Raw genomic sequence first — 23131 nt, 5'->3', positions numbered from 1 at the left:
CCAGGGTGCTGTGGCGCTGTCCTCACTGGGCAGCCACCAGTGGTGGCGACATATTGCTTGGGTGGGACATGTGGACCAGTTACTTAATGTTTTTATGCAACTTTTTCTTCCTCAAGCGGGTTCCTCGTGGCCAGCAGGGCATGACTATGGGTCTGGTTGCATCAGTTTGGGCCCCTGCGGGGAAGGGTGGGTAGTGATGCTCACCCTGGCCTGGTCCGGCTCCTTGCTGTGCCAGGCCCGAGCCCACAGCACAGTCAGTGGAGGAGCAGGTGCCTGCCGCTGCCCTGGTAAATGGGCCTGTGGGGTCATTGTTTTCAAGGCCTGAGCTGCTGTGCACCCTGTTGGGTGAGGGTGAGGGCTTCTGCCTTGGGACTTCTGCGCAGTGCCAAGACTCAGCATGTAACCAGATGGAGGGGGCCTGGACCCTACCTGCGTGGGTGCTCACCTCTAAAGCACTCGGTGCTCTGCAGCTGCAACTCTGGACTCTTGCCATAGGAGTCCCTGACATTCGGGTGGCCACATGCTCCCCAGGTCTGCGTGGGGTGCTGTCCAGCCAACCTCGGACAGGATAATGGGTCCCATTTTTGGGTGATGTCTGCTGCACTGATGGGCCAGGAGTGGAGTTTGTCACACAAAGGCTAAAACCCAGCTTCCTCTCTCCCGTCAGGCTGTCGAGCATTGCAAACGTCACGTGTGGAACTAGGAGGGACGTTCCATCTTGGAGAAACTGCGGCATCTTTTCCTACTTGTGTGTCTGGGGCAGTGAACACACCGATCTCTTGACTCGGTTATAAAAATAGGACCCCCTTCTCCCCTTCCTCCCTCCCTCCCTCTCCTGTCTCTCAATTGTAGCATCGCTGTCTGTGTGGGAGGCACCTGGCCTGCAGCTGCCACCACTGCTTCACTGTCCCTTTCCTTTGCCTAGACAGGTGAGGAGGACTGTGCACTTGGAGGGCTTTCAGCCTGCCCTTGCGTGGTGGCTACCTGGAGGCGGCGGCAATGGAGGTGGTGGGGGCCTTGGGTGCTGGTGTGAGCCAGAGCTGCTTGACAGAAGGCTCTCCATCCTCCTTGGCTGGGGCCTTATTCTGAGCCCTCCACCTACCCCTAAGCATGGACCTCCCCTCTTCCTGGGCTGCTATACAGAGAAGCAAAACAAAGGCAGTTTTATAAGAAAGAGGCTCAGAATAATTAGACTTCTTAAAAACCACATAGTTCTCACTGGAGGGGAAATTCAGGAAGCGGCTGCTCAGGAGGCCTGGGTGGGTCTCGGGTTTGCTGTCCCCGGGTCAACCTCTGATTCAGCTTTGCGGTGTCTTTCCTGGTGATGCCTTGTTCTGAAATTCTGTGGGTTTGGGTGGGAGGGGAAGAACCTTCCTGAATGTAATCTGCTAGCTCTGTGTGGAGGTCCTGTGGGCTTGGCTCGTGTGTGTGTGTGTGTGTGTGTGTGTGTGTGTGGGTGGGTGGGTGTGGGTGTGGTGACTGCCTCTTGCTTGCTCTTGTGTCCGCCCGACTGCTGAAGCCTTGCCTTGTGCATCTGTAGTGCTGCCCGGAGCCCACCTTTGCTCTGGGCGTCCCGGCCCCTTCCCCTGCGACCCCCATTTCGTTTGACCTTTAGGTAAATGTGGATGACAAGCTCCTAAGCCTCTGGCTGTCAGGTGCAGGGTGTGCTAGGCGTGCTCTCCAGGGGCCCTGGCTGCCGCCCTGCCTCTCTCACTTGGCCACCTCTTCTGTTCACTTTAAGTTGCCAGGAGACAGTAAGACATGCAGTTACTATTAAATAGACTTAATGACTTTTTGGTTTGTTTTGCACTAAAGTTCCTGTGATTTAACAATAAATAAAATCTGTTAACCAGACCTGAGCCTGAGTGGTTCTGTAACACCTCAGCCAGTGAGTTTGGTTTCTGAATAGCTCCAGGGCCACAGACCTGTGGGTGTCCAGCGGTCCTCTGGCCCTCTTGGCCACAGAAAGAAGGCGCAGTGGGTCAAGGGAACACCTGAAGGTCAGGCACACATCTGCCCTGCCCGGCCCTCTCCCCCTTGCCCAGCCCCGAGGGTAGTTTACTAGAGGCACAGCAACTTGCTGTTCTTGTGAGTTGCCTTTCTTATTTAAAATGCAGACCATTCCAGAAACGTTCAGGGAGTACCAGTTAAACAAAATCAAGGGGGAAATGTTGAGGGAATAACTTAATTTAAAAAAGGAATACACACAAACACTCTACATTCAGAACCCAGGGGAACACCAGTCATTTCTCTTTATGAGCCGGGCACAGTTGGGAAGCCGGTGGAATGTAGGGAACGAACGGTTCGCTCACATTGAGCATGTCCACGTGGGGAGGCAGGGATCACTGTCCAGCAGGCGATGTGCTGGAAATGCACTGGGACTGGAACCAAAGTCAGGGAGTTGAGGCCAGGTGGGATATGCCAGCTCTGGGCCTCCCTTCCCTGGTGCTGGGCGCGGGTGAAGGGGGACGGGCACGATGTGGGGTGGGGAAGAGGGCCTGCTCGGCCTCTTGGGGCTCGGCCTTGGCTGAGTTCGTCCTGACTCTTGGGGCCCCCAGTGACCCTCCTTACCTTGTCCTTAGATGCTTATTATTTGTGTCTGGTTTTTCTTAAAAAAATAACAAATTTTATGAAGGTAGAGGTCAGGTGCTGAATGGGCATCTGGCGGAAGTGGACTCTGAGCAGCCGGTGCAGGCTGCCACCAGGCCCGCCCAAGGTCGTAGGCCCAGAGCCGGCCTGGGGAGGGGCCCGCACTGTGGTCCTGCTCTGCCCTGCCCTGGGAGGGATGGGGGACAGGTGCTGCACACACCGCTGAGGCCCCCCATCTGGTCATAGCTCTGTGATCTCCAGGGGGCTCTCCAGGATCACATCACGAAGCTTGTGCAGGGGCGTGGATTTGGCCGACTCTGTGCGGGCGTTGCGCTCAAAGGCACTGGCTTCAGCGGTGGTCAGTGTCTCCAGCGAGCGACCCAGGCCCTTCTGGTCATCCTCGGGCAGGCTGTTAAGGTCAGTGGCCAGCAGTGTGCCCGTGCTGCCGTGCACCATGTGGATTCCGTCGGGCCCCTTGAGCTCTGTCGGTGGCTTGTGGCGGAAGCGTAGGCTGCCCTGGCCGGGGCTGCGCTCCCCTGGCTCCTCGTCCAGCTCAGTCTGGATCAGCTGCAAGAGGCCACGATCCCCCAATGGCTCTGGGACCCACCTGTGGGCTCAAGGCCATGCCCGAGGGCTGAGCAGCTGGCTGGCCCAGAGCCACACCTGCTGTGTCCCCCTTTTCCTCCCTACTGCACACAGGTAACTGCAGGGGTCTCTGGGCTCATGCTGCAGTAGGCCGTCCAGCTGACCGTGTTTTCTCACACTGGGTACAAAGGGGAACCACGGGCACTTAGGGTGCTATAGTTGTGTTCTTAGAAGGTGGGCCTCCCATGAGAATCCTCTATTTTGTGTATTTGATGAGCTCTAAAGATCCCATGAGGCAGTTTTAGTATCTGGATGTGTTACTACCAGTCTGTCTTCAAGCAGGATCAAGTCTGGCCAGGTAGGTCCACAGGTGAAGTTGGAGGGGATGGGATATAGTGGGACTCAGCATGTGGCACTTCTGTGTGGAACTGTTAGCTTTAGCCTGTTCCATTTGGGAATGGTTGGTCTTACTGGAAATCTGGGTTTTTAAACATAAGTCTGAGTTTTTTAAAGTGTTGACATCACTGCAGGCAAACAAATCTACGTGGACCCATTTGACCCTGACTGATCAGTTTCCTATAGGACATCCCTCCTTCAAGGCACCTTTTTGGGCTCCTCAAGTGTGAAACACACTCCTCAGCTCCCTGCAGAGCCCAGAAAGTAGACTGGGCCTGGGGCTGCTGCCTGACTTCCTGGACCCCACCCATTGCTGTCTTTGGCCCTGGCTGCTAATCTCCAGAGACTCTGAGAAAGAGAAGGGTGGCTGGGGAGAGAGAGGGAGGGTTGGAGGGAGACAGGGAGGGAGGGAAGCAGGGAAGGAGTGAGCATCCCCAGTGCTGGGGCACAGCACACAGCTCCGGGCCCGCCCGGCTACCTCAGAGATGGAGGAGTGGCAGGAGGAGGCTTTTTGCACCATCCGCTGTGCAAAGAGCTTTTTGAGCCGCAGGTAATCCTCCAGGACCACCTTGAGCAGCGAGCCCTGGGAGAGGGAAAGGGTTAACCCCCACCAAGGCCCTCCCCTGCCTGCCACACCCCTCACTCCCATAACTGTTGGAGGCGATGGAAGGTGCTAATAGTCTAGGATGCACAGGCACCCGATCCAGGGGTAGAGAGAGGGCTGGGAGCAGAGCCTGGTGACCGTGACCGGCCAGGACCCACATGGGCTCTGGGCCACTGCAGGCTGAAGCAGCGCCCTATCAGCCCGGTGCCCGGGCCCCTCTTTCTGCCCTGTCGCTCTTGCCCAGTGGAGAGCAGATCTAGCTGAGCCTAGAGGCGGAGAAAGCTGTTTTCCAGGACCCTCCCCCATCCCTGTATCGTCTGGAGCCAGTCCAAGCTCAGAGGTCTGGGTGTAGGGCCCCGACGGGGTGTGGGTGCAGGAGCCGCAGGGAGGACTCACCTTGATGGGCCCCTCCCGAATGATCTGGCCCAGCTTGGCGATGTTGTCATACTCCTGGATGGCTGCCCGCAGGTACCGGTCGTCATCAGGCTTGACTGCTGCCGGTTCACGCCCAAAAGTTCCCTGGGGAGAGGGAACATTGGCTGGAGCAGAGGTAGACTGCGTGCGTGCGTGCACAGGTACGCACACGGGGCGGTGGGTACAACCCCCACCCTAACAGCGCAGCCCCTTGGCGAGCCGTGAAGACCTGCTTTACCTCCGTCCTGTCCCTCACGACTGCACCCCCTCCCCCCAGTCACCCGCCCCTAGCTCTGGCCCCAGCTCACGTGGGTGCGGGTGGGGCTGTTCCACAGGTCTGCGATCTCACTCAGGTTCTCCGGCAGGTCATCCTCATGCTCCGCCTGGGCAGCCAGCTCCAGGTTCCGGCAGAAAGGATCCAGCCACACGGGGTTGGCTCTGCGCGGGGAGAGGGGCGCGGCGAGTGGAGCGAGGAGGGGCAGCCCGAGTGGAGAGATGCCCTTGTAGCTTCACCACCACTAACCCCCATCCTTTTCCCTGGCCGGCACGGGCCTGGGGGTTCAGGGCCATGAGAAGTAGGCCCTTGCCTGTGGCCCTTGTGGGTGCACCCTCCCCGCACTAGGATCCTGAAAGAACCAGGCCAGCGTGTGGGTCCGGATTGGCTTTGCTGCAGAGGCCTCACTCCCCTCTGGTGTCCAAAGTCTGTGTCCCCTGGAACTGGGGGCCCACTTAGGGTGTGGATCACAGCTCAGCCAATAGTTTCCGAGTGTAGAGAAGGGTGCCTGGCCCACTAGGGGGCACCCACACCCCAGGTTTTAGCTAGTCTGGTCCCTCAGAGCTTGAGGGGTGGTAGAGAATCCACTCAGACTTTGGGCAGGCCTCCCCAAAGCGCACCCTGAGGGCTCAGGGACCCCACTCACCCGTCGAAGGAATACTTGTTGGTATTGGGCATGTCCATGATGTCAATAAAACCACGATTCCCTGTAGGGAGAAGTGCTGGGGCATGGAGGGGAGAGATGCACCCTGCTGGGCCGGGGGAGCCCCAGCCAGCCTCATGAGGCCTAGGCAAGCCCTCTAGGCCCCTAGGGCCCCTTCTGCCCTCTCATCCACCCCCCACCCCCCAGCCCCATCACAGCCCTTGCTCACCTGCCGAGCCAGCCACAATGGCTTTGAGCTTCCTCTTGTGTCTGGAGAGAGGCAGAGAGAGGGGCTGGTGAAGGGGGCTGGACTGGGCTGGCACCTCAGGGCGCTGCCTGCCCCTGTGACTGTCCCAGGAGCAGGGCTGGGCAGCCGGGCCCAGGGCGGGGAGGTAGGGGTCACTCACACGGTCCTGTAGTACCAGTTCATGAGGATGAAGAGCATGGCAGCCAGGAAGAGAAGGATGGCCAGGACGATGATCGCCATCTGGGGGAGCGGGCCGGGCATGAGTGGGCGGGAGCGCGCGGGGTGGGGCGGTGGGGCTGGGGGCCACCAGGACTACCTGCAGGGCAGACATGTCGTCGGGCAGCCTCACGGAGATGGCGGGCTGCACATCCAGGACGTTGTAGTTCCGGAAGAGATTCCGAAGCTGCTCCTTGTTCTCGTCGATCATCTGGATCACCCTGGGCGAGGGGCAGGGGCCTCAGCTCCCCAGTCAGCCGTTCCTCAGGAGCTGGTCCCACTCAGGAAGGGCTGCTGCCCCCCACCCCCACCCCCACCTTCACCCCCACCAGGCCTTGCAAGAGCCGATCCCGCCCAGCGAGGACAGCTTTCTATCTTACGGGGTTCACCACGCCTACACGGGATCCTGCTTGCTCCTCGCGATCCGTGGAATGCTCCCGTCTCACAGATGGGGAGAGTAAGGCGCAGGGGGGTGACGACACCCCCAAACGATTCCCCACTAGCCCTGCCCACTGCTGGGGGAGAGCCCCCCCACAGCCGGCCTGATGGTGTTAGCTGCCTCCTTTGCTGGGTCCCCTCCCCAACTCCAGGGCAGGAGGGGGACTGACTGATGGTCTGAGCACGGACCCCCACCCACCGGTCCACGTCCAGGATGCGGTTGGTATCGCGATTCACCACATGGATGAGCAGCTCTGTCTGTGCGAAGTTCACCCGACCCTTCTTGTCCACATGGAACTAGGCGAGAAGGGGCATTATGGGGTGTGGCAGGAGCAAGGGGTGGGATGGGAGCCCCCCGGCCCGCCCTGCCAACAGACCTATCGCTGCTGAGTGCCGAGGACCAAGCATGATGCCAGTCACATCACCGCACCGGCCCCATTTACAGGGGAGGATGCGGAGGGCCGGAGTCATGGAAGGACTTTCCCAAGGTCATGGTGCTAGGGGATGACCCCCTTTCATACCCCTGATCTCTCCACGGTGCCCTGACCCTGTGGCCTGGCCCTCCTCCCCTCACAGCCCCTAGACCCAGGGCGGTTCCGTGGGGCACCTGCACATCATCAGTGTTGACGATGGCACCAGTGATGTTGGACAGCAGGCGGATGAACTCCTCCTCAAAGCCACGCACGCGGTCGGGGATCTCATTAATGACGATCTTGACACGCTGGTCATCCCTCAGGATGTAGATGCCAATGATGGCCGTGTCATTATGGCCTGCCAGGTCCCGGGCCACGATGTCCACCACAAAGTAGCCAGGGCTGTAGGCCATGAAGAGGTCGAAGGTGCGCAGGATGCCATCCACACTCCCTGCAGGAAGAGCCCGTGGGCAGGGTGCAGCTCAGGGGCCACCCAGTGCCCCTGAATTCCCTGGGAAGGGCCGAGGGCCAGGGGCATGTGGACACACCGAGGGGACGTGGCATCAGGCCCAGGAGAGAGCAAAGACAACAGAGGAGTAGGGGACAAATGAGCATGAGTGTTCATCTGAAGGAGCAGTGGTGCTGGCCTCTGCCCGGCTGCTTAGTATCCTGAGAGAATGCAGCCAGTGCGGCCAGAACTTGTACTTCTGGAGATTTCTAAGTTTTTACTTAAACTTGCAAGTTGAAACACAGCTCTGGGCTGCACTGACCTAAGGATGGTAAGTTTGGGATTCTGCTGTCCCATGTTGGAGGACCACGGAACACGTCTGAGCCCCTCAGTCTCTGTCTCACACACACACTTCAGAATTCTACGGCCATACCAACGAGATGACCAGAGGTGGTGTCACAGTCTTCTCTTAGAAGACTCTAGACCTGGGTTTGAGATCTGCCAGTTTCTAGCTATGTGACCTTTAGCAAGCTACATAGCCTCTTTGTGCCTTAATTTACTCAACTAAGAGCAGTAGTAGATCAGGGGACATAGGGATGGGGTCTGGTTGTGACTGGAGGAGGTGGCATGGGAATTAGGCTTCAGAGGATGGTCAGGGGGAGCATATCTGAAGGCAGAGGGGAAGGTCAAGATGGTATTTCAGGAGGGGAAGATGAAGGGCCAAGGCCAGTGGAGGGTGGTATAGAAAAGGCTGGAGGAGTGGTGAGGCATTTGTCTTGGGTGGGCACAGGTAGTGGGGGGCTGTGGAAACGGGAAGAGGATCCAGGAGGAAGACTTGGTGAACCTTGAAAGCCCATCCAAGGGAGGAGTCTAGACTGACTCCCGTAGGCAAGAAGAGTGGGGAAGGGGTTGGGTCTGGAAGTAAGGTATTGGGACACTCACCAGGGCACCTTCTAGAACCTGACCTAAGAGGCTCAGCTATCCACACAGGCAAACACACAAGTCAACATTGTACCTTCAGGTACACGTGCTCTTTGGGTTCTGGCTCCCCAGTGCTTAGCCCAGTGCTTGGCCCGGGGGATGGGGAGGTGCACAAATGGGAAGAAAGGTGGACGTGTGGAAGGGAGGATGGGAAGGTGGATGGATGAGTGGGCAGATGGGCAGATGGGTGGATGGGTGGGCAGATGCACAGGGTGAGCAGACTGACACATGCGTGGATGGATGGATGGATGGATGGATGGATGGATGGATGAATAATGGATGGATGAGAAGATGGAGAGAAAAGAGAAGAAAGTTGGTGGGTAGAGAGAGGTGGGTCAGAAACTAGGAAGGTAGATGGAGCAAAGGATCAACTAGGGGCTGGCTGTATGACGGTTAGGTGGGTGGGGGAACAGAAGGATTCATGGTGGCTGGCTGGCCAGGCCCTCACCCCCTGCCCACACAGACCCATCTCTTCCACGGTCCATGCAGTGACCAAGATCCTGGGTGGAGGCTCCTACCCATGGTGAAGACCTGGCCCACGTCCTCAGAGTCATTGGCGAGGGCCCGGAAGTAGTGGATGGCCAGGATGCTGTAGAAGACCAGGCTGTTGTTGCCAATGTCTGCATCCAGGGCCAGCACCTGGATCAACTCTGAGCCCACCTTGGCATCGGTGGCCACTCCTGCAGAACGGGCAGGCGGATGTGAGTGGCAGCGCAGGGGGCCGCCTGCACCCCGGACCCAGGCCCTGGCCCCAGCACCTGCAGTGTACTCGGCCTTGGTGAAGCGTGGGGGCTGGTCGTTGATGTCTTCCAGCACGACGCGCACCTCCTGCAGGGTGAGGTCAGCGACCAGGTCGAGGGCCGGGGAGGGCCCACGCGGGGGCGTCCAGCTGCGATTGCTCGAGGCCTTGACGATGAAGGAGAAGACGGCCTCCCGCTCCCGGTCCAGGTCCCGCAGCACCAGCAGCCGCCCGTCGGGCTGCAGATGGAAGTTCTTCTCTTCGTTGCCGGCTGCGGGCGGGACCAGGGCACGGGGTGAGAGGGCAGGGCTGGGATGGGGCGCACCGGGGTCATCTCCAGCCCTGGGGGCAGTGGGGCACTGGCCCTGGCAGGCCCACCTGCGATGAAGTAGTACACGATGGCGTTGGGGCCCTCGTCTGCGTCCACGGCGCCTGTCACGTTGCCCACGAGGGTGCCACGTGGTGAGTGCTCGGGCACGGTCAGCAACTGGTACTGGGGGCTGCCTTTCTGTGGGGGGGGGTCACAGGAGGCTAAGTGCCTTTTGTGGGTGCTGAGGGACCTTACTGCCTGGGCCCTGTGGGGTGAGCAGAACTGTAACATCCAGGGAGCATGGGCGGGCCCGGCCTGTTCTATGACGTATCCCGGCCCCCGAATGGCTGTCTGAACAAGGGGGCACACTCCTGTGCCCGTGCACGTGCACACACCCCCACACTCACGCAGTCTCCAGGGAGCCTCACGTCCCATGTGCACACAAGGGAACACCCCCACCAAATTGTAGAGTGAGTCTATGCGAGGGGCTCAGCCCCAGCTCAGTGAAGCGGGGCTGAATTTCAGGTTTCCTGTGTGCGGCTGGGAGGGTTACAGCCCACGAGGCAGGCCTGTTCTGCTTTTCTGACTGCCCCGCAGAACCTGGAAATAGTCGCCGCTCAGTAAGTATTGGTTCTAGGGGGTGTATGCACAGTTTCCGTGTGTAGCACAGTGTGCACTGAGCGTGTGCAGGTGTGCCTGCAGGCAGGTGCGTCCCTGTATGGATGTGGCTGGTGGGAGGGTGCGGGGGGGATGGATGAGCTCACTGGAGGCCTCACAAAGAGGGGCTCGTTGTCATCAATGTCCTCCAGGGCCACTTGCAGAGGCTGCATGGTCTCATACGGTACTGGCTGGCCCAGGTCGCTGGCCACCAGGATGAGCTGGGGGACAGAGGAACACAGTCAGAGGGCACCAGGGGGGCAGTTCCTGGGGGCCTGGGTCACCACCTTGGGAGGCGTTCTAGGTGGGAGGTGGAGGCCCTGTGCCCAGAGGAAAGCCCCGCCCCCGGGGCCGCCCCCTTACGCTGTACAGGGCCTGTTTCTCCCGGTCCAGGCGCTGAGCCGTCTGGATGAGGCCGCTGACGGGGTCGATGGTGAAGTACTCCCAGTCCCGGTTGCCCGCCGTCTTCAGGAAGCTGTAGCGCACGGCCCCGTTGAGGCCCTCGTCCTTGTCTGTGGCATAGACCTCGTAGACATTGGAGCGCAGTGGGATCTCCTGCGGGGGTGGGGGGGGCATCTGAGGGAACCCCAGCTCCCAGGCCCCGATGCAGCTCTTGCTCTTTCTCCTCACTGAGTGGAAAGTCCTTGCCACCACCTTCCAGCATCCTTAGGAAACGTCTGCCTGCTTAGCTGGACTTGCCTAGAGTCTTGAGCATCTACTAGAACATCCCTTTGGCCCATCCCCACTCCCTGCCCAGAAACGGCTCGGCCTGGTCTCTGCCCTCCGTGCTTCAAGCTCTCTCAGGGTTACTGCCCTTCCAGGGGCTTCCCCATCCCTCGGATCCCTCTGGAAGGCAGGAGGGGAATCCAAAAGCTGAGGCCACAGCTGGCTCTCTGTTCCTGGGTCTGTCTTGCTCTCGGCTACCCTAATCACGGGGGCCCTAGGTATCCCCAGACAACAGCATCTGCCCAACGGGGTACCTGAAAACGAGGGACAGGTGGGCAAGGATGACATGGTGGACAGAGGCAACACCCGGGGTCTAGTCTGTTACCGATTTACTGGGTGACTTAGACATGCCGCCTCACAGCTCTGGACCTCAGTTTCCTGATTCCCCTGAGTTAAGTCAAAGATATCAAAAAATCTGATGGAGGGACACCTGGGTGGCTCAGGGATTGAGCGTCTGCCTTGGGCTCAGAGTGTGATCCCGGGGTCCTGGGATCGAGTCCCACATCGGGCTCCCTGCATGGAGCCTGCTTCTCCCTCTGCCTACGTCTCTGCCTCTCTGTGTCTCTCATGAATAAATAAATAAAATTTAAAAAAATCTGATGGACATCCTACAGGAACCCATAACAAGGCTGCACAGGGCACAAGGAAAAGAACAACTTTCTAGGCTTTTACTTGAAAAATTATCAGCTCAGCATGGTTTTACTGTTGATCTCACTGATCATGACAATCAGAAACTCCAAATGGCACTTACATCTAATTAATAGAAAGTGGGATGACAAAGAGCATTACTTAGCAAATGCTGGCTGTTTGGGAGACAGGAATCTTTCAAAATATGGTGTCTTGAAGGGAAACACATAGCAAATGGGACCTTTGTTGTGGAAAGAACTCAATTATTTTAAATTTATATCTTGCCTCATTCTACAAAGAAGACTGGAGACAACCTACAAGAATGTGTAAATTATCACAAGAGCGGAGAAGTTAAAAAAAAATCGGGGTAAAGGAAAATAAGTGGTTGGCAGGAAAATGGAAACAGGGGTAGGGGGGCGAGGTCTGTGCACTCAGTCCCTGCAGGGTCACGGAGCTGGGGCTGGCTACTCTGAGCTCCCTGGTGGGCAGCGCAAAGAGGACCACCCATCACGGCCGTGGGCACCGGGAAAAGCAACTCACGAGCTAAGAGCACAGCGTTTCCTGGTGCTCAGCCCCACTCAGGTGCTCAGCCCCTTGTGGGGCCTCAAAGAAACAGAGACAGAGTGACAAGGACCCGACGCTGACATTCTGAGAGGTGGAGGCCCGCTGAAGTTTGGGGAACACGTGGGAGATACCCCAAGTGTACCCCCAAGGAGCTGGTCAGGCCTGGTGCTGAGAGGAAGGCAGGGCAGGCTGGGGGATAAGAGTACACCCGGCCTTTACAAGGCCATTGAGAGCAAGGGATGAAAGAAGGATTGGGGAGTTCTAGAACCTCAGCCACTTCCCCTTGTTTCTTATTTTGACGTCCCTCCCCAATTCCTAGGCCTCGTATCAGCAGGAACAACAGACAGACGGAAGGAACATGTGTGTGTATTTTGAGACACGAATACAGGGGAAGTGGGTGTCCGGGGAGGCTGCCTGTGGGAGCAGACGTCTAGGAACGAGAGATAGGGTATTTATTATTCTTAGTTCCATTTTGTGGCTGAAAAACCACTTAGAGAAGTCACTTTCTCAAGGTCATTGGCTGGTAGTGACAGGACCAGGACCTTGTGCCGACACAGCTCCTATTCCTACCCACTCTCTGGCACTGACCCCTGTGTGACACCGAGCAAGTCTGCCTCCCTCCCTGGCCTCAGTTTCCCCACTGTCACAGCGGGACCCTTGCACTGTTCCAGGCATGACTGCGGGGGGATGTGGCGGGCTGGGCACCGGGAGGGAGGCGGGAGGGCCGGGGGACAGCAGTACCTCTCTGATGTGGAGGACGGTGCCATTGGGCGGGCGCACGAAGACGGGGCGGTTGTCGTTGACGTCGATGACCTCTACCAGGAGCATGGTGGTGCCCCAGAGCGGGGGCTGACCGCCATCCGTGGCCACCACAGTCAGGTTGAACCTCTCGTAGGACTGCAGTGGCCGCTTGGTGGTCACCAGACCTGAGTCCATGTCCACGTGGAAGGCCTCTGGCAGGGGGCAGACAGCACAGCCGTCCTGGCTCTGGCTGAGACGTCCCTCCCACCCCTCCTCGTCCTCCCCCTCCTGCCGGCCTGGGGCTGCACCCATGACAGCCTACTCCCCTCGCCCCCAAGGCATCATGGGTGGGGTGCAGACTACTCACCCACGCCGGGCCCCTCGAGTGAGTAGGCCAGCTCCCCATTGGAGCCCGCATCCTGGTCGGTGGCCATCATGGTGATGACTGACGTGCCTGCCGGCTCATTCTCATACACGCTTGTGCTGAACTGGGGCTTGGAGAACTGTGGCCGGCAGTCATTGACGTCCAGCACCTGGATAACCACCTGGGGCGGGGAGGGGGGGTAGGTTGAGGTCAAAGGTCAGAAGCATGCTGGGGGGGAGGCGGCTGCTTCAGACCACCCAGCCACACAGGAGTAACCCAGGGTACACAGTGCCCACAACTGGAGTCCAGCCTCCATTTATCCGACCCCTAGAGTCTCAGTTTCCTTAGCTGTACGTTGGGGGGACAGTAGTGTCCCATGGCTCAGGGGCTGGAAAGGCTCCCCTGGGATGGTGGGGATGCGCAGCGCCTGGCCCAGGGAAACGCTCCGCAGCTGGTCCTGCAGTCACCTGGTAATGTGTGCCTGGGTCCTGAAGCAGGGACCCCTCCCCGCCACCTCCCGCTCTGTCCTTGGCTCCTTCCCACAGCGGCCCTCAACATCCGACTCTAATCTCCGAAGCGTAATGCTGGACTGTGATTCTTTCATCCCCAAAGCTCCCTGTCGATTGGGATTTGTGTCTGGCTTGGGACCTGGCTCCCTCTGCGGACCCCACAGCCCAGGGTGGGGCCTATGGGCCCAACCAGGCCAGGAGGCCCTTTCTCCCCCCGCTCCTGAGGCCCTGCCTGACGGCGCCCTCGTCAGAGCCCTTCGCAGCGGCGACTCTGAGAACCCTGTCCGTGCACAAAGCGCCTTCCGAGTGTCCATCCCCCTGACCCACCACTGCCTCGGGCAGGGGGCGTCATCATTGCTTCCCCCTCGCCCCCCTCCCTGCAGAGTGGACACCTGAGGCTCATAGAGCGTCCAAGCCGAACGCAGTGTGCTCAGCTTGCGCACCCTTAGTCTTCGGACTCCAGATACTGTGCCTTTCCCGGCACAGCAATGCGACACAGCGTAGCCAGTGTGACAGGGCCGGGGTTCAGGTGTGCAAGTGCTCCTGGCCCCTTGCTGCTACCTGCTGACAAGACGGTCTCTGCCCACCCGGCTTCCCGACAGCCCCCACGCTTCAGGAGAGTTCCCCTTGGATGGTTGGGCTGCTGTGGGGAGGGGCGGCAGGAACAGGGGGAGGAAGACGGGGAGACAGAGCCTCAAGCCTGGGGGCTTGGACAGGAGTGGGGAGAGAGCTCAGAAGGTGGTACGCTGGCCTCAGGGTGACCGTGCTGATGCTGGGGCTGGAATGGGAAGGGGTCTGGGCACCGGATCCCCCACGAATGATCCTCAAGGAACAAAGTTATAAGGATAACTGCGTTACGCTTACGTTTCGTTGCTGGGCTGTGCTGCTTTCACTGGGACACAATGGACAGTGGGACACGTGGAGCCCCTTGGGTTACACTCGGGTCTGTTTAACTGCCTCAGCAGGGGTTTGGCACAACAGATGTCTCTTAGAGAGTCCCCATCTCCCTAAGCCACTGCCACTTGGAGTCACCCAGCTAAGCTCCTGCTGTCTACTCCTGCCACCATGTCTCGGAGGCGACCGGGGGGCTCTGCGTTCTCTAAAGTAAAAGCGTTGCTTGCTGCCTCTGCAATTCCAGTCCTTAGGGGGTCCCTGGGCCGGGCTGGTGGCCCTTACCTGCACTGAATTTTCTCGACGGTTGCTGGCTATATCCCCAGGGTTGTCTTTGGCCAATGCAGTCAGAATATAGTGGTCTTTCTTCTCCCGGTCCAGAGAGGACAGCACATAGATGTCACCCTGGTAGGGGGAGGGTGGAACCAGTTCTTTCAAACCAATATTTATTGAGCATATACTATATGCCAGACAGCGTTCTGGGCTCTGGAGCTGCGGCACTGAGAGAAACAGCCCCTACCCCCATGGAGCTCGGAGACTAGTGGTTCTGCTTGCCTGCTTGCCCCCACTACTCCCATCCACCTGGAGGTGGGATGGACCGCCCAGGCCGGAGCTCACCGCCTGACTGTTCATACCGAGCAGGAAGGAGAGAGCCCTGCTGACAGGACAGAGTGCAGGGGGATGTGGGCAGTGAGAGGCAGAGGGACAGTCCAGTTCCGGCCTAGCCCCCGGGGAAGGCCCCGCCTGACCAACCACCCCCAGGCCACAGTGGTCTCACCCTGTGCTGACACACCAGCTCTGAACCAATTTACATTCACTGGAAATCATCACCCACCCTTTGTCTTGAGTTTCTACTCTCCCACAAGTCTGACACCCATGGCAGCATGGGGGATGCACCCATGGGGCTGTCTTCCCTCCCCACCAGCTGAGTATAGGGCCATGTATGCAGTAGGAGCTCAAACACTGTGCCCACTTTCTGCAGAGCTTCCCACACCTCTCTTTTGACAGTTTTGAAAAGCAGTCACATGGACTTGAATCAAGTTTTCTAGTCCGGTGGGGACACATCTCAGAATTTTTGTGTCAAACAGAGGCTTGTTCCAAAAGACTTTGGCCACAGGGACGGAAAGGCCACAGTCTTACAGGATGTCTGGGACTCTTGCCAGGCTTGCTGACTTGGTTAAAAAAAAAAAAAAAAACCCTCTGAGACCACAGAGGTCTCGGTGGCAGGTCCCAGAAAGTGGGATGACTATAATACTTGTGGTGGCTTCTCAGCCTCTGACCCTGGGCCCTTCTCCCTGCCCGCTTGCCTGCTTACCGTGGTGGGGTTGATGGCAAATTTGCCCTCTCCATCCCCGAGGCTGTACTCGATCAGGGCAAAGTTGCCTGAGTCGGCATCTGAGGCAGTGACAGTCAGGATGACGGTGCCTACAGGCACATCCTCGAAGACGGCTTCCTGGGAGCCCAGCGGGCAGGGAGAGAGGGGTGGGGCTCGGGTCCATCCTGGAGGCTCTGCTCCTCCCCTAACCACTCATCTGGTAGACAGCCCAGAGCACCAAGCTGCTCACGGGGAGGTCATGCCCCCGGGGCTCAGAAGCTGGCAGGGGAGGGCTGGAAGATGCCCAACGGCCCCAAGGCGTGGGCACGGCTGCCCACCTGGTAGGAAGGCTGGTCAAAGATGGGGTTGTTGTCGTTGACGTCCACGATCTCCAGGTAGACAGGGATCTCAGCTGCCCGGGGTGGAGACCCGTTGTCCGAGGCCCTCACGGTAAAGTTGAGCCAGTGCACTTCCTCATAGTCCACTGTCCGGTTGGCAATGACTTTCCCTAAGACACAGAGGCACCCACTGCCAGTCTGGCCACTCCTCACTCGTGGAAGCTCTCCAAAGCACAAAGAGAGGAATCTGGAACTCTGAGGGGCAGGTGTGGTCCCCTGGAGAAGGACCGTGGCCCAGCAGCACTGTCTGGTGGCAGGCAGGCCAGAGGCCTCACAGCAACTGGTAGCCAGCCGTGCTCCTTACCGGCAGGGGTGAGAAAGCTTTTCACAAGTCAAAGGGATGAGAACCAACTAGTCCAGGACCTCCTCTGAGAGATTTTGCTCTTGGCCTTCTCACTCCCTAAGTGATACTCATAGTAGAAGCCTGCTCTGGCTGGTAGAGATGCTGGCGGAGTATCCCAGGTGTCCAGCAGACCTCAGAGGAGGCTTCCATCCCACCCGGGATGAGGTTCTCTCCTTTCCTGGAGTTTGGGCATCTGGGGGTGATGGGAATGCTGGCCATACTGGATCTGGCCAGCCCACTGAGGGGCTATGGTGGGACCCCAACTGGAGGGTGACAAGTGGGCCATGGAGAGGCTGAACAGGCACAGACACGTGTCCCCCAACCCTCTTCTGGAGTTTACCACCCACCTGCTGAGGCGTCTTCCAGCTGGACATAGCCTGGGGGCATGAGGTCCAGCAGCGTGTAGGTGATCAGCCCATTGAGGCCCTTGTCTGGGTCCACGGCTGCCACAGCAATGAGCGTGGTGCCAGGGGTGGCCCCCTCCAGGATCCGCTCTGTATAGTAGGTGATTCCAAAGGGCTTGAACTGGGGCGTATTGTCATTGACATCTAGGATGTTGACCGTCAGCTTGGCTAGGGTGGAGGCAGTGGGTGAGGGTGACATGAGGGACACCAATATGGCAAGGCCTGGCCTCCCTAAGTGTCAGTCAAGCCTGAAGAGGGTGGTGGCCTTTCACTGTCCTCCTGGGACTCTCTGAAGCTCAACCCAACCCTCATGCGGTGGCATGTGACCCTTCCCTCTGGTCTAGTCGCTCACTCTTCCATAGCGGAAGGGGTTTGGGTTCTACCAACGGGCTGAGTGACCTTGGTGGAGCCCCTGGCCCTCACTATGTCTGGACTCTCTGAAGCTCAACCCAACCCTCATGCGGTGGCATGTGACCCTTCCCTCTGGTCTAGTTGCTCACTCTTCCATAGCGGAAGGGGTTTGGGTTCTACCAACGGGCTGAGTGACCTTGGTGGAGCCCCTGGCCCTCACTATGTCTCAGTTTTCCAGCCTGTCCAATGAGGTGGGACTGTGGTGGTCTAAGGGTCTAAGACCCTTTCCACTATTCAGCCTTCTACTTCCTGTCTGAGTTGTCCCCTCCATGTAACCCGCCTGGGTCCTTGTCCTCTCAGTGGGGTACATGCAGGCAATGACCAGTTCTGCCCTTCCTTCCTGAAAACTTGGGCCTCTGGTCTGTAAAGATAAGCAGCCACTATCTGCCAGGCCTATTTCCCCATCCCAGCAGCTGTCTGTGCCTCAAAGCAGAGGTGACTTGAGGCCACCCCATCACTATGTCCCCCTCCTGTTCTTGCTCTGCCTACACAAAATCCACTCCTTCAGCAGCCCGTAACCTGTCATGCCCCAGGCTGCAGGCAGGGCAATGACCTGTGCCCGTGTCTGCTCTGCTGTCTGCACCTTCCAAAGTGGTGTCCTAGCCTCCACAGACACTCACGCTTCCTGGTGCTTTCCTTCCTCTGGGCTGACCCCATGGTTTGCTCCTGGATCTGAGATCCCTGTCACACATGCCAGCCACACCCTCTGCACTGGCTCTGACGAGGGGAGCCTGGCCTAAGTCTCGGCTGGCCTGTCAGTTTCTCAATCCCCATCCAGCCTCTATCAAGCCTTCTTCCCACTCTGAGCTTTTGGGCTCAAGATCACACACAGTTCTGGGCTTCTGTATCCCCCACTGTGCATGTCCCCAGCCTGCTGCCTCTGCCTTGATGGGCTCTGAGTTACCCAAGGGAGATGCCTGGGGGGAATCTTACCATTTGGCACGCTGACAGAGTGCTCTGGGAGGTCGCTGGCATTGTCAATCACTGAGAGAGTGACCTCATAGGTGGCAACCAGCTCCCTGTTCAGTGGGGACTTCACCATTACGGACCCTGTAGACCAGACTAGGTTCAGTCTGAGGGGAACCCCATAACGTCTGGGCCTCCCAGGGGGCGCTCCTGGCTAGCTTTCCCAAACCACACCAAGGGCAATGATCCCCAGTAGAACTGGGGCTTGCCGGTGACATCTTTGGCTGGGATGAGACCACAGGCATCTGCAAGCTGGGGGCACCCCACTCTGCCCCTCACTCACTGCTCACTAGCCAGGTGAACTTGGGAGAGTTATTTAACATCTCTGCACCTGTTTCCTCACTTATAAAATGAGGATAATTACAATACTTACTGCATGGGGCTATTTTGAGGATCATAACTGTAAAATGAGCTTACATTTGCAAAGGGTTTAGAATGGTGCTTGACACATAGTGCCACGTAATTGCTTGTTTCAAAAATGCTCATATTTTACAACAATGTGAGTATACTGACACTTCTGAACTGTACACTTAAATATGGTTAACATGATAGATTTTATGTTATGTGCGTTTTATCACAATTTAAACAATGCTTGTATTCTAGGGAGACCAAGTATAAAAGGTCAAGGCAGCTAGTAATCCCTGAGGGTGTTCCCTGGAGGGGACAGTGGTGGGGTGGACTGGGTAGTCAGGCCTATCTCTTTGTCTTAAGTGAGGCTTGACAGGGCCTGATAGCAGGAAAGGAGTACTGACCTGTGTTAGTACTAGCAAGGAGCTGTTTCCTTTTCTCCTGACCACCACCCCCCCAGCCCCTGCCTGCCCCTGAATCACAGAGGAACCCTCCAGAGGCTTGGGCTTGAACTGGAGAGACCCACTTGGACCAATCTCAGGGCTGGCTCTGTTGGAGGGCCTGGTGGCCTGATCCTAGGTGAAACTTTCTGTCTCCAGCTCCCTCTCAAGCAGTGTGATATCTGGGATTCCCTTCCCCCTTGGCAGATCCCCTGATGGGCTTCTGTCTTCCTCGGGTCCCCAGCCATGGGGCGGTCACTTACCCTGGGCCGCTGCCTCCTCCTCCTCCTCCTCTTCCTACTCTCGCTCCCCGTCCCCGAGGTTGGGGAGCGAGGATGGGGAGAGGGTGGCTGCATTCAGTCTGCAAAGGCTGGGCCACGGCCTTGGCCTGGGCCCACAGGACAGGAAGGGTGGTAGGGGTGTGGTATGGAGGAAGACAATGGGGTGAAGCAGAGATGAGGTGGCAAGTGACAGAGAAACAGAGCTCAAACCTGCAGGCCTGCCAGCCATGAGGAAGAGAGAAGAGGGTTAACATCAGTTAGTTCAGGGTGTAGAGGGGATGGAACAGAGCAGGGCATGGGGGACGGTAGGATTCAGAGCAGACAGGGGCAGGAGGTTTGAGAGGGAAGGGAGTGGAAGGGAAGGCGGGTAGGAAGCCAGGGGAGCAAGTGGGAACCCCGTTGGATAGAAGCACTCAAGGGGCTGAGGCTCTGGCAAGAGGAAAGGGGAGGAAAGGTAAGCAAGGGAGGGAGGGAAAGCATGAGGAAGAGGGGGCAGAGAAGACACTGGAAAGAAAAATAGAAGAGAGTCAGTCGGAGGGAGAACAGAGAAGAGAAAAGCGGTAGAGGCATCAGTAGAGCATAAAGTCGGGCAGGGCACAGGGCAGCTTTCCATGGTCCTGACCAGCCACTGCGGCGGGCAACCTTGCTCACCTGGGGCCTGGCTAACCTATTGAGATTGTTCAAGTGCTCATGGTTTTCCTGTCTTCTTTTTTCCTTTGGGCCTCAGATGCATATTGAGTGAATCATACTCTTTGGTTTACTGCACCCTGTGATCATTGGTACCACTATTTATTTATTTATTTATTTATTTATTTATTTATTTATTTATTTTTTCATTGGTACCACTCTTGTTTTATGTATGCATCTATTCTCTTTTATTCCCATACTCCTCTCCCCTCTTATCCCCTTTGCCAATCACTATATTACATTTTTTTAGTATATTTGTTTATTGGGGTTCGATTTGCCAACATATAGCATATCACCCGGTGCTTATCCCGTCAAGTGCCCCCCTCAGTGCCCGTCACCCAGTCACACCCCCCCCACCTCCTCTTCCACTACCCCTTGTTCATTTCTCAGAGTTAGGAGTCTCTCATGTTCTGTCTCCCTCTCTGATATTTCCCATTCATTTTCTCTCCTTTCCCCTTTAATCCCTTTCACTATTTTTTATATTCCCCGAATGAACGAGACCATATAATGTTTGTCCTTCTCTGATGGTCAATCACTATAATGGACTGAAGCATATTTTTCACTTGAAAGTGTTCCTGAAAATCATGTATTATTTTTTTTGTGTATTTTACCTTTACACAAATGGGATTGTGATATCTATATCTATATCTATTCATATCTCCCATTCTACTTCTTACTCTTTCAGTAAGTCCTTATTTTTAAGGTTTACCCACATTTCTCTGTGAATCTAATCTACTGCTTCTGGCTGCTGTATAGTATTCATGGTGTATATACCCACCATGTTTTGCTCTCCAATTTCCCAGGGATGGATGCCCAGGTGGCCTCCAACTCCCACCATGACAGGTAGCATGGCATACAGTCCCGTTACTGACCTGAGAATATCCTTGGGTCATATACCTAGGAGCAGAACTGTTGAATCATGAGGTATGAGTGTACTTTATGCAATATAGCAATATAGCTGTCAAGATGGGGGAAGCAGTCTAAACTTCTACAGTAGTGTATGAGTGTTCTGATGTCCTCACATTGTCACCAATACTCAATACTGTCCAGTATCTTAATTACATATAGAAAATTAATATCTCATTGCTGTTTTACTATATGTTTCTCTGAGTAACAATGATTTTTAGAATTTTGTCATAGCCACATTAGTTTTTCTGTCACTCTCCTGGGCCTTTTAATAAGTATACCTATAGGGGTCCCATGGCCCCTTCCTAACACCCTGGAGTAGCAAAAACATGAAACTCCCGGGAAAATGGTAAAGCCATCAAAATTAAGATAAAAAACGAAAGGCCACAGTTGTTTGTTTTGTGATAGTGTAAGAAAATCATCGAGGGTATATATAAAATTTACAAATGACTTAAATGACTAGCATATGTTTGAAGAAAGTGTTCAACTACCCGGTTATTAAAGAGATACATATTAAAACAAGGTCTCATTTTCCTTACACAATTACAAACATGAAAGCTTTATAATATTTAGTACTGGCAAGAGTATGGTGAGGGGGGCGTTCTCATGGGAACACTGGTAGAGTGAGGGAACCTGAAAGGAGAGGTGGAGCTGGTCCAAGGAGAAGGAGGAGGAGTGAGGAGAGAGGGAAGGAGCCAGGGGAGAGAAGGAAGAGAGGGAACAGTGTGGTGTTGGGGGTGGGGGAAGAGAGTAGGAGGAGGAACAGCTGAGGAAGGGAGGAACAGAAAGAAGAGGATCAAGAAGAAAGCAGAGGGCACAGAGGCTGGGGCAGGGAGTCAGGAGTGGGGTGGCAGGGGAGCAGGCCCTTGTACCTGTGTTGATATTCACGGCAAAGGCATCCTCCTGGTCGGGCACGAGGCGGTCAGTGTCGTCCTTGGCCACGATGCCGATGATGTGGTACTCGAGCCTTGGGTTGAGGTCGCGGTCAATGGCGGTGATGTTGGCAATGATGGTGCCCGGCTCAGCCGACTCAAGCACGCTCACCGTCTGGATGGGTTTGAGGAACTCCGGGCGGGAGTCATTGACGTCGTCAATAAGGACGGTGATGATGGCCGTACCGGAGAGAGGGACAGTGCCCCTGTCCGTGGCCACCACTGTCAGCCTGTAGGATTCCTGCTCCTCCCTGTCGATGGTGGCATTGGCGACACGGATGACCCCAGTGATTGGGTGGATGAGGAAGCGGTCCTGAGCCCCAGCTTCTATTCGGTAGATCAGCTCCCCATTGAGGCCACTGTCCCTGTCCGTGGCTGTGACCTGCAGGACTGAGAATCCTATTGGGGGGGGGGATGGGAAGTGGCTGAGCAAAGTGGCCTCTTGCAAAAACCTTAAACCGGGGATCCCTGGGTGGCGCAGCGGTTTGGCGCCTGCCTTTGGCCCAGGGCGTGATCCTGGAGACCCGGGATCGAATCCCACATCGGGCTCCCGGTGCAGGGAGCCTGCTTCTCCCTCTGCCTGTGTCTCTACATCTCTCTCTCTCTCTCTCTCTCTCTCTCTCTCTCTGTGACTATCATAAATTAAAAAAAAAAAAAAAAAAAAAAAACTTAAACCAGGATACATTTGTTGGAGGTTCCTAAGGGCTGGGTCTTGCCAGTAGGTATCCTTTACACAATTTGCATGTTTGCAACTTTGTGGGTAACTTTATTTCACATTCTGGGATTATTTTTATTTTTTAGAGATTTTATGTATTTATTCATGAGAGATACAGAGAGAGAGGCAGAGACACAGGCAGAGGGAGAAGCAGGCTCCTTGTGGGGAGCCCAATGTGGGACACGATCCCAGGACCCCAGGATCATGCCCTGAGCTAAAGGCAGACGCTCAACCGCTGAACCACCCAGGTGCCCCATTCTGGGATTATTTAAGAGATTGAAAAATCTTTAATAATTTAATGATTAGTAATATCTTTTGCAAATTGTTAGCAATTAGTAATATCTTTGGCAAATAGTCTGCTTTTGACATTTGTCCCCTTATCTGTGAACGTATGCAAATTATAGAATTATGATAACTGGAGACTTATCTTTTTCTCAGTTTGTTTGCATTTTAATATTGGTTGTTATTATGATAGTTTTCTTCTCATTTGCTTAGAACTTCTTGATCAGAACTCAGAAAAATGTTCAGCAAAGTTTCTTCTTTTACTTGTAAAGTTTTCTACTCTTTTGTATTTTCTCTAGGATCTCTTTGGGTTTCATTTTGGTGTCT

General features: G+C 56.2%; 2 protein-coding genes across 6 annotated transcripts in view; one reads left to right on the top strand and one right to left on the bottom strand.

Annotated features, from left to right (window-relative positions):
• PSAP (prosaposin) overlaps window positions 1-1854 on the top strand; it is a 32733-nt gene extending 30879 nt beyond the window's left edge. For both annotated transcript variants that reach the window (XM_072823489.1, XM_072823488.1), the window contains exon 14: window positions 668-1854. In XM_072823489.1, the coding sequence (XP_072679590.1) occupies window positions 668-703 (36 nt within the window). In that variant the 3' untranslated portion in view covers window positions 704-1854. The remainder of the gene's footprint in view (window positions 1-667) is intronic.
• Window positions 1235-23131, bottom strand: part of LOC140631983 (cadherin-23) — a 78113-nt gene continuing 56216 nt past the window's right edge. Inside the window, exons 14-36 of one of the 4 annotated variants that reach the window (XM_072823487.1) lie at window positions 21748-22206; window positions 18181-18297; window positions 16780-17004; window positions 16030-16199; window positions 15692-15829; window positions 14662-14781; window positions 12980-13157; window positions 12613-12824; window positions 10318-10509; window positions 10062-10175; window positions 9366-9495; window positions 9007-9258; window positions 8767-8928; window positions 7014-7270; window positions 6606-6703; window positions 6069-6189; window positions 5913-5992; window positions 5735-5775; window positions 5509-5569; window positions 4897-5026; window positions 4571-4693; window positions 4049-4153; window positions 1235-3156 (exon numbers count right to left, since the gene is read on the bottom strand). In XM_072823487.1, coding sequence (XP_072679588.1) covers window positions 2830-3156; window positions 4049-4153; window positions 4571-4693; window positions 4897-5026; window positions 5509-5569; window positions 5735-5775; window positions 5913-5992; window positions 6069-6189; window positions 6606-6703; window positions 7014-7270; window positions 8767-8928; window positions 9007-9258; window positions 9366-9495; window positions 10062-10175; window positions 10318-10509; window positions 12613-12824; window positions 12980-13157; window positions 14662-14781; window positions 15692-15829; window positions 16030-16199; window positions 16780-17004; window positions 18181-18297; window positions 21748-22206 — 3812 coding nt within the window. In that variant the 3' untranslated portion in view covers window positions 1235-2829. The other 3 variants (XM_072823485.1, XM_072823486.1, XM_072823484.1) reach the window with 3 other exon arrangements.

The sequence above is a fragment of the Canis lupus genome, chromosome 4 (assembly GCF_048164855.1).
Source record: "Canis lupus baileyi chromosome 4, mCanLup2.hap1, whole genome shotgun sequence".
Lineage (NCBI taxonomy): Eukaryota > Metazoa > Chordata > Mammalia > Carnivora > Canidae > Canis > Canis lupus.
This window is presented reverse-complemented; position numbering and strand designations above follow the sequence as displayed.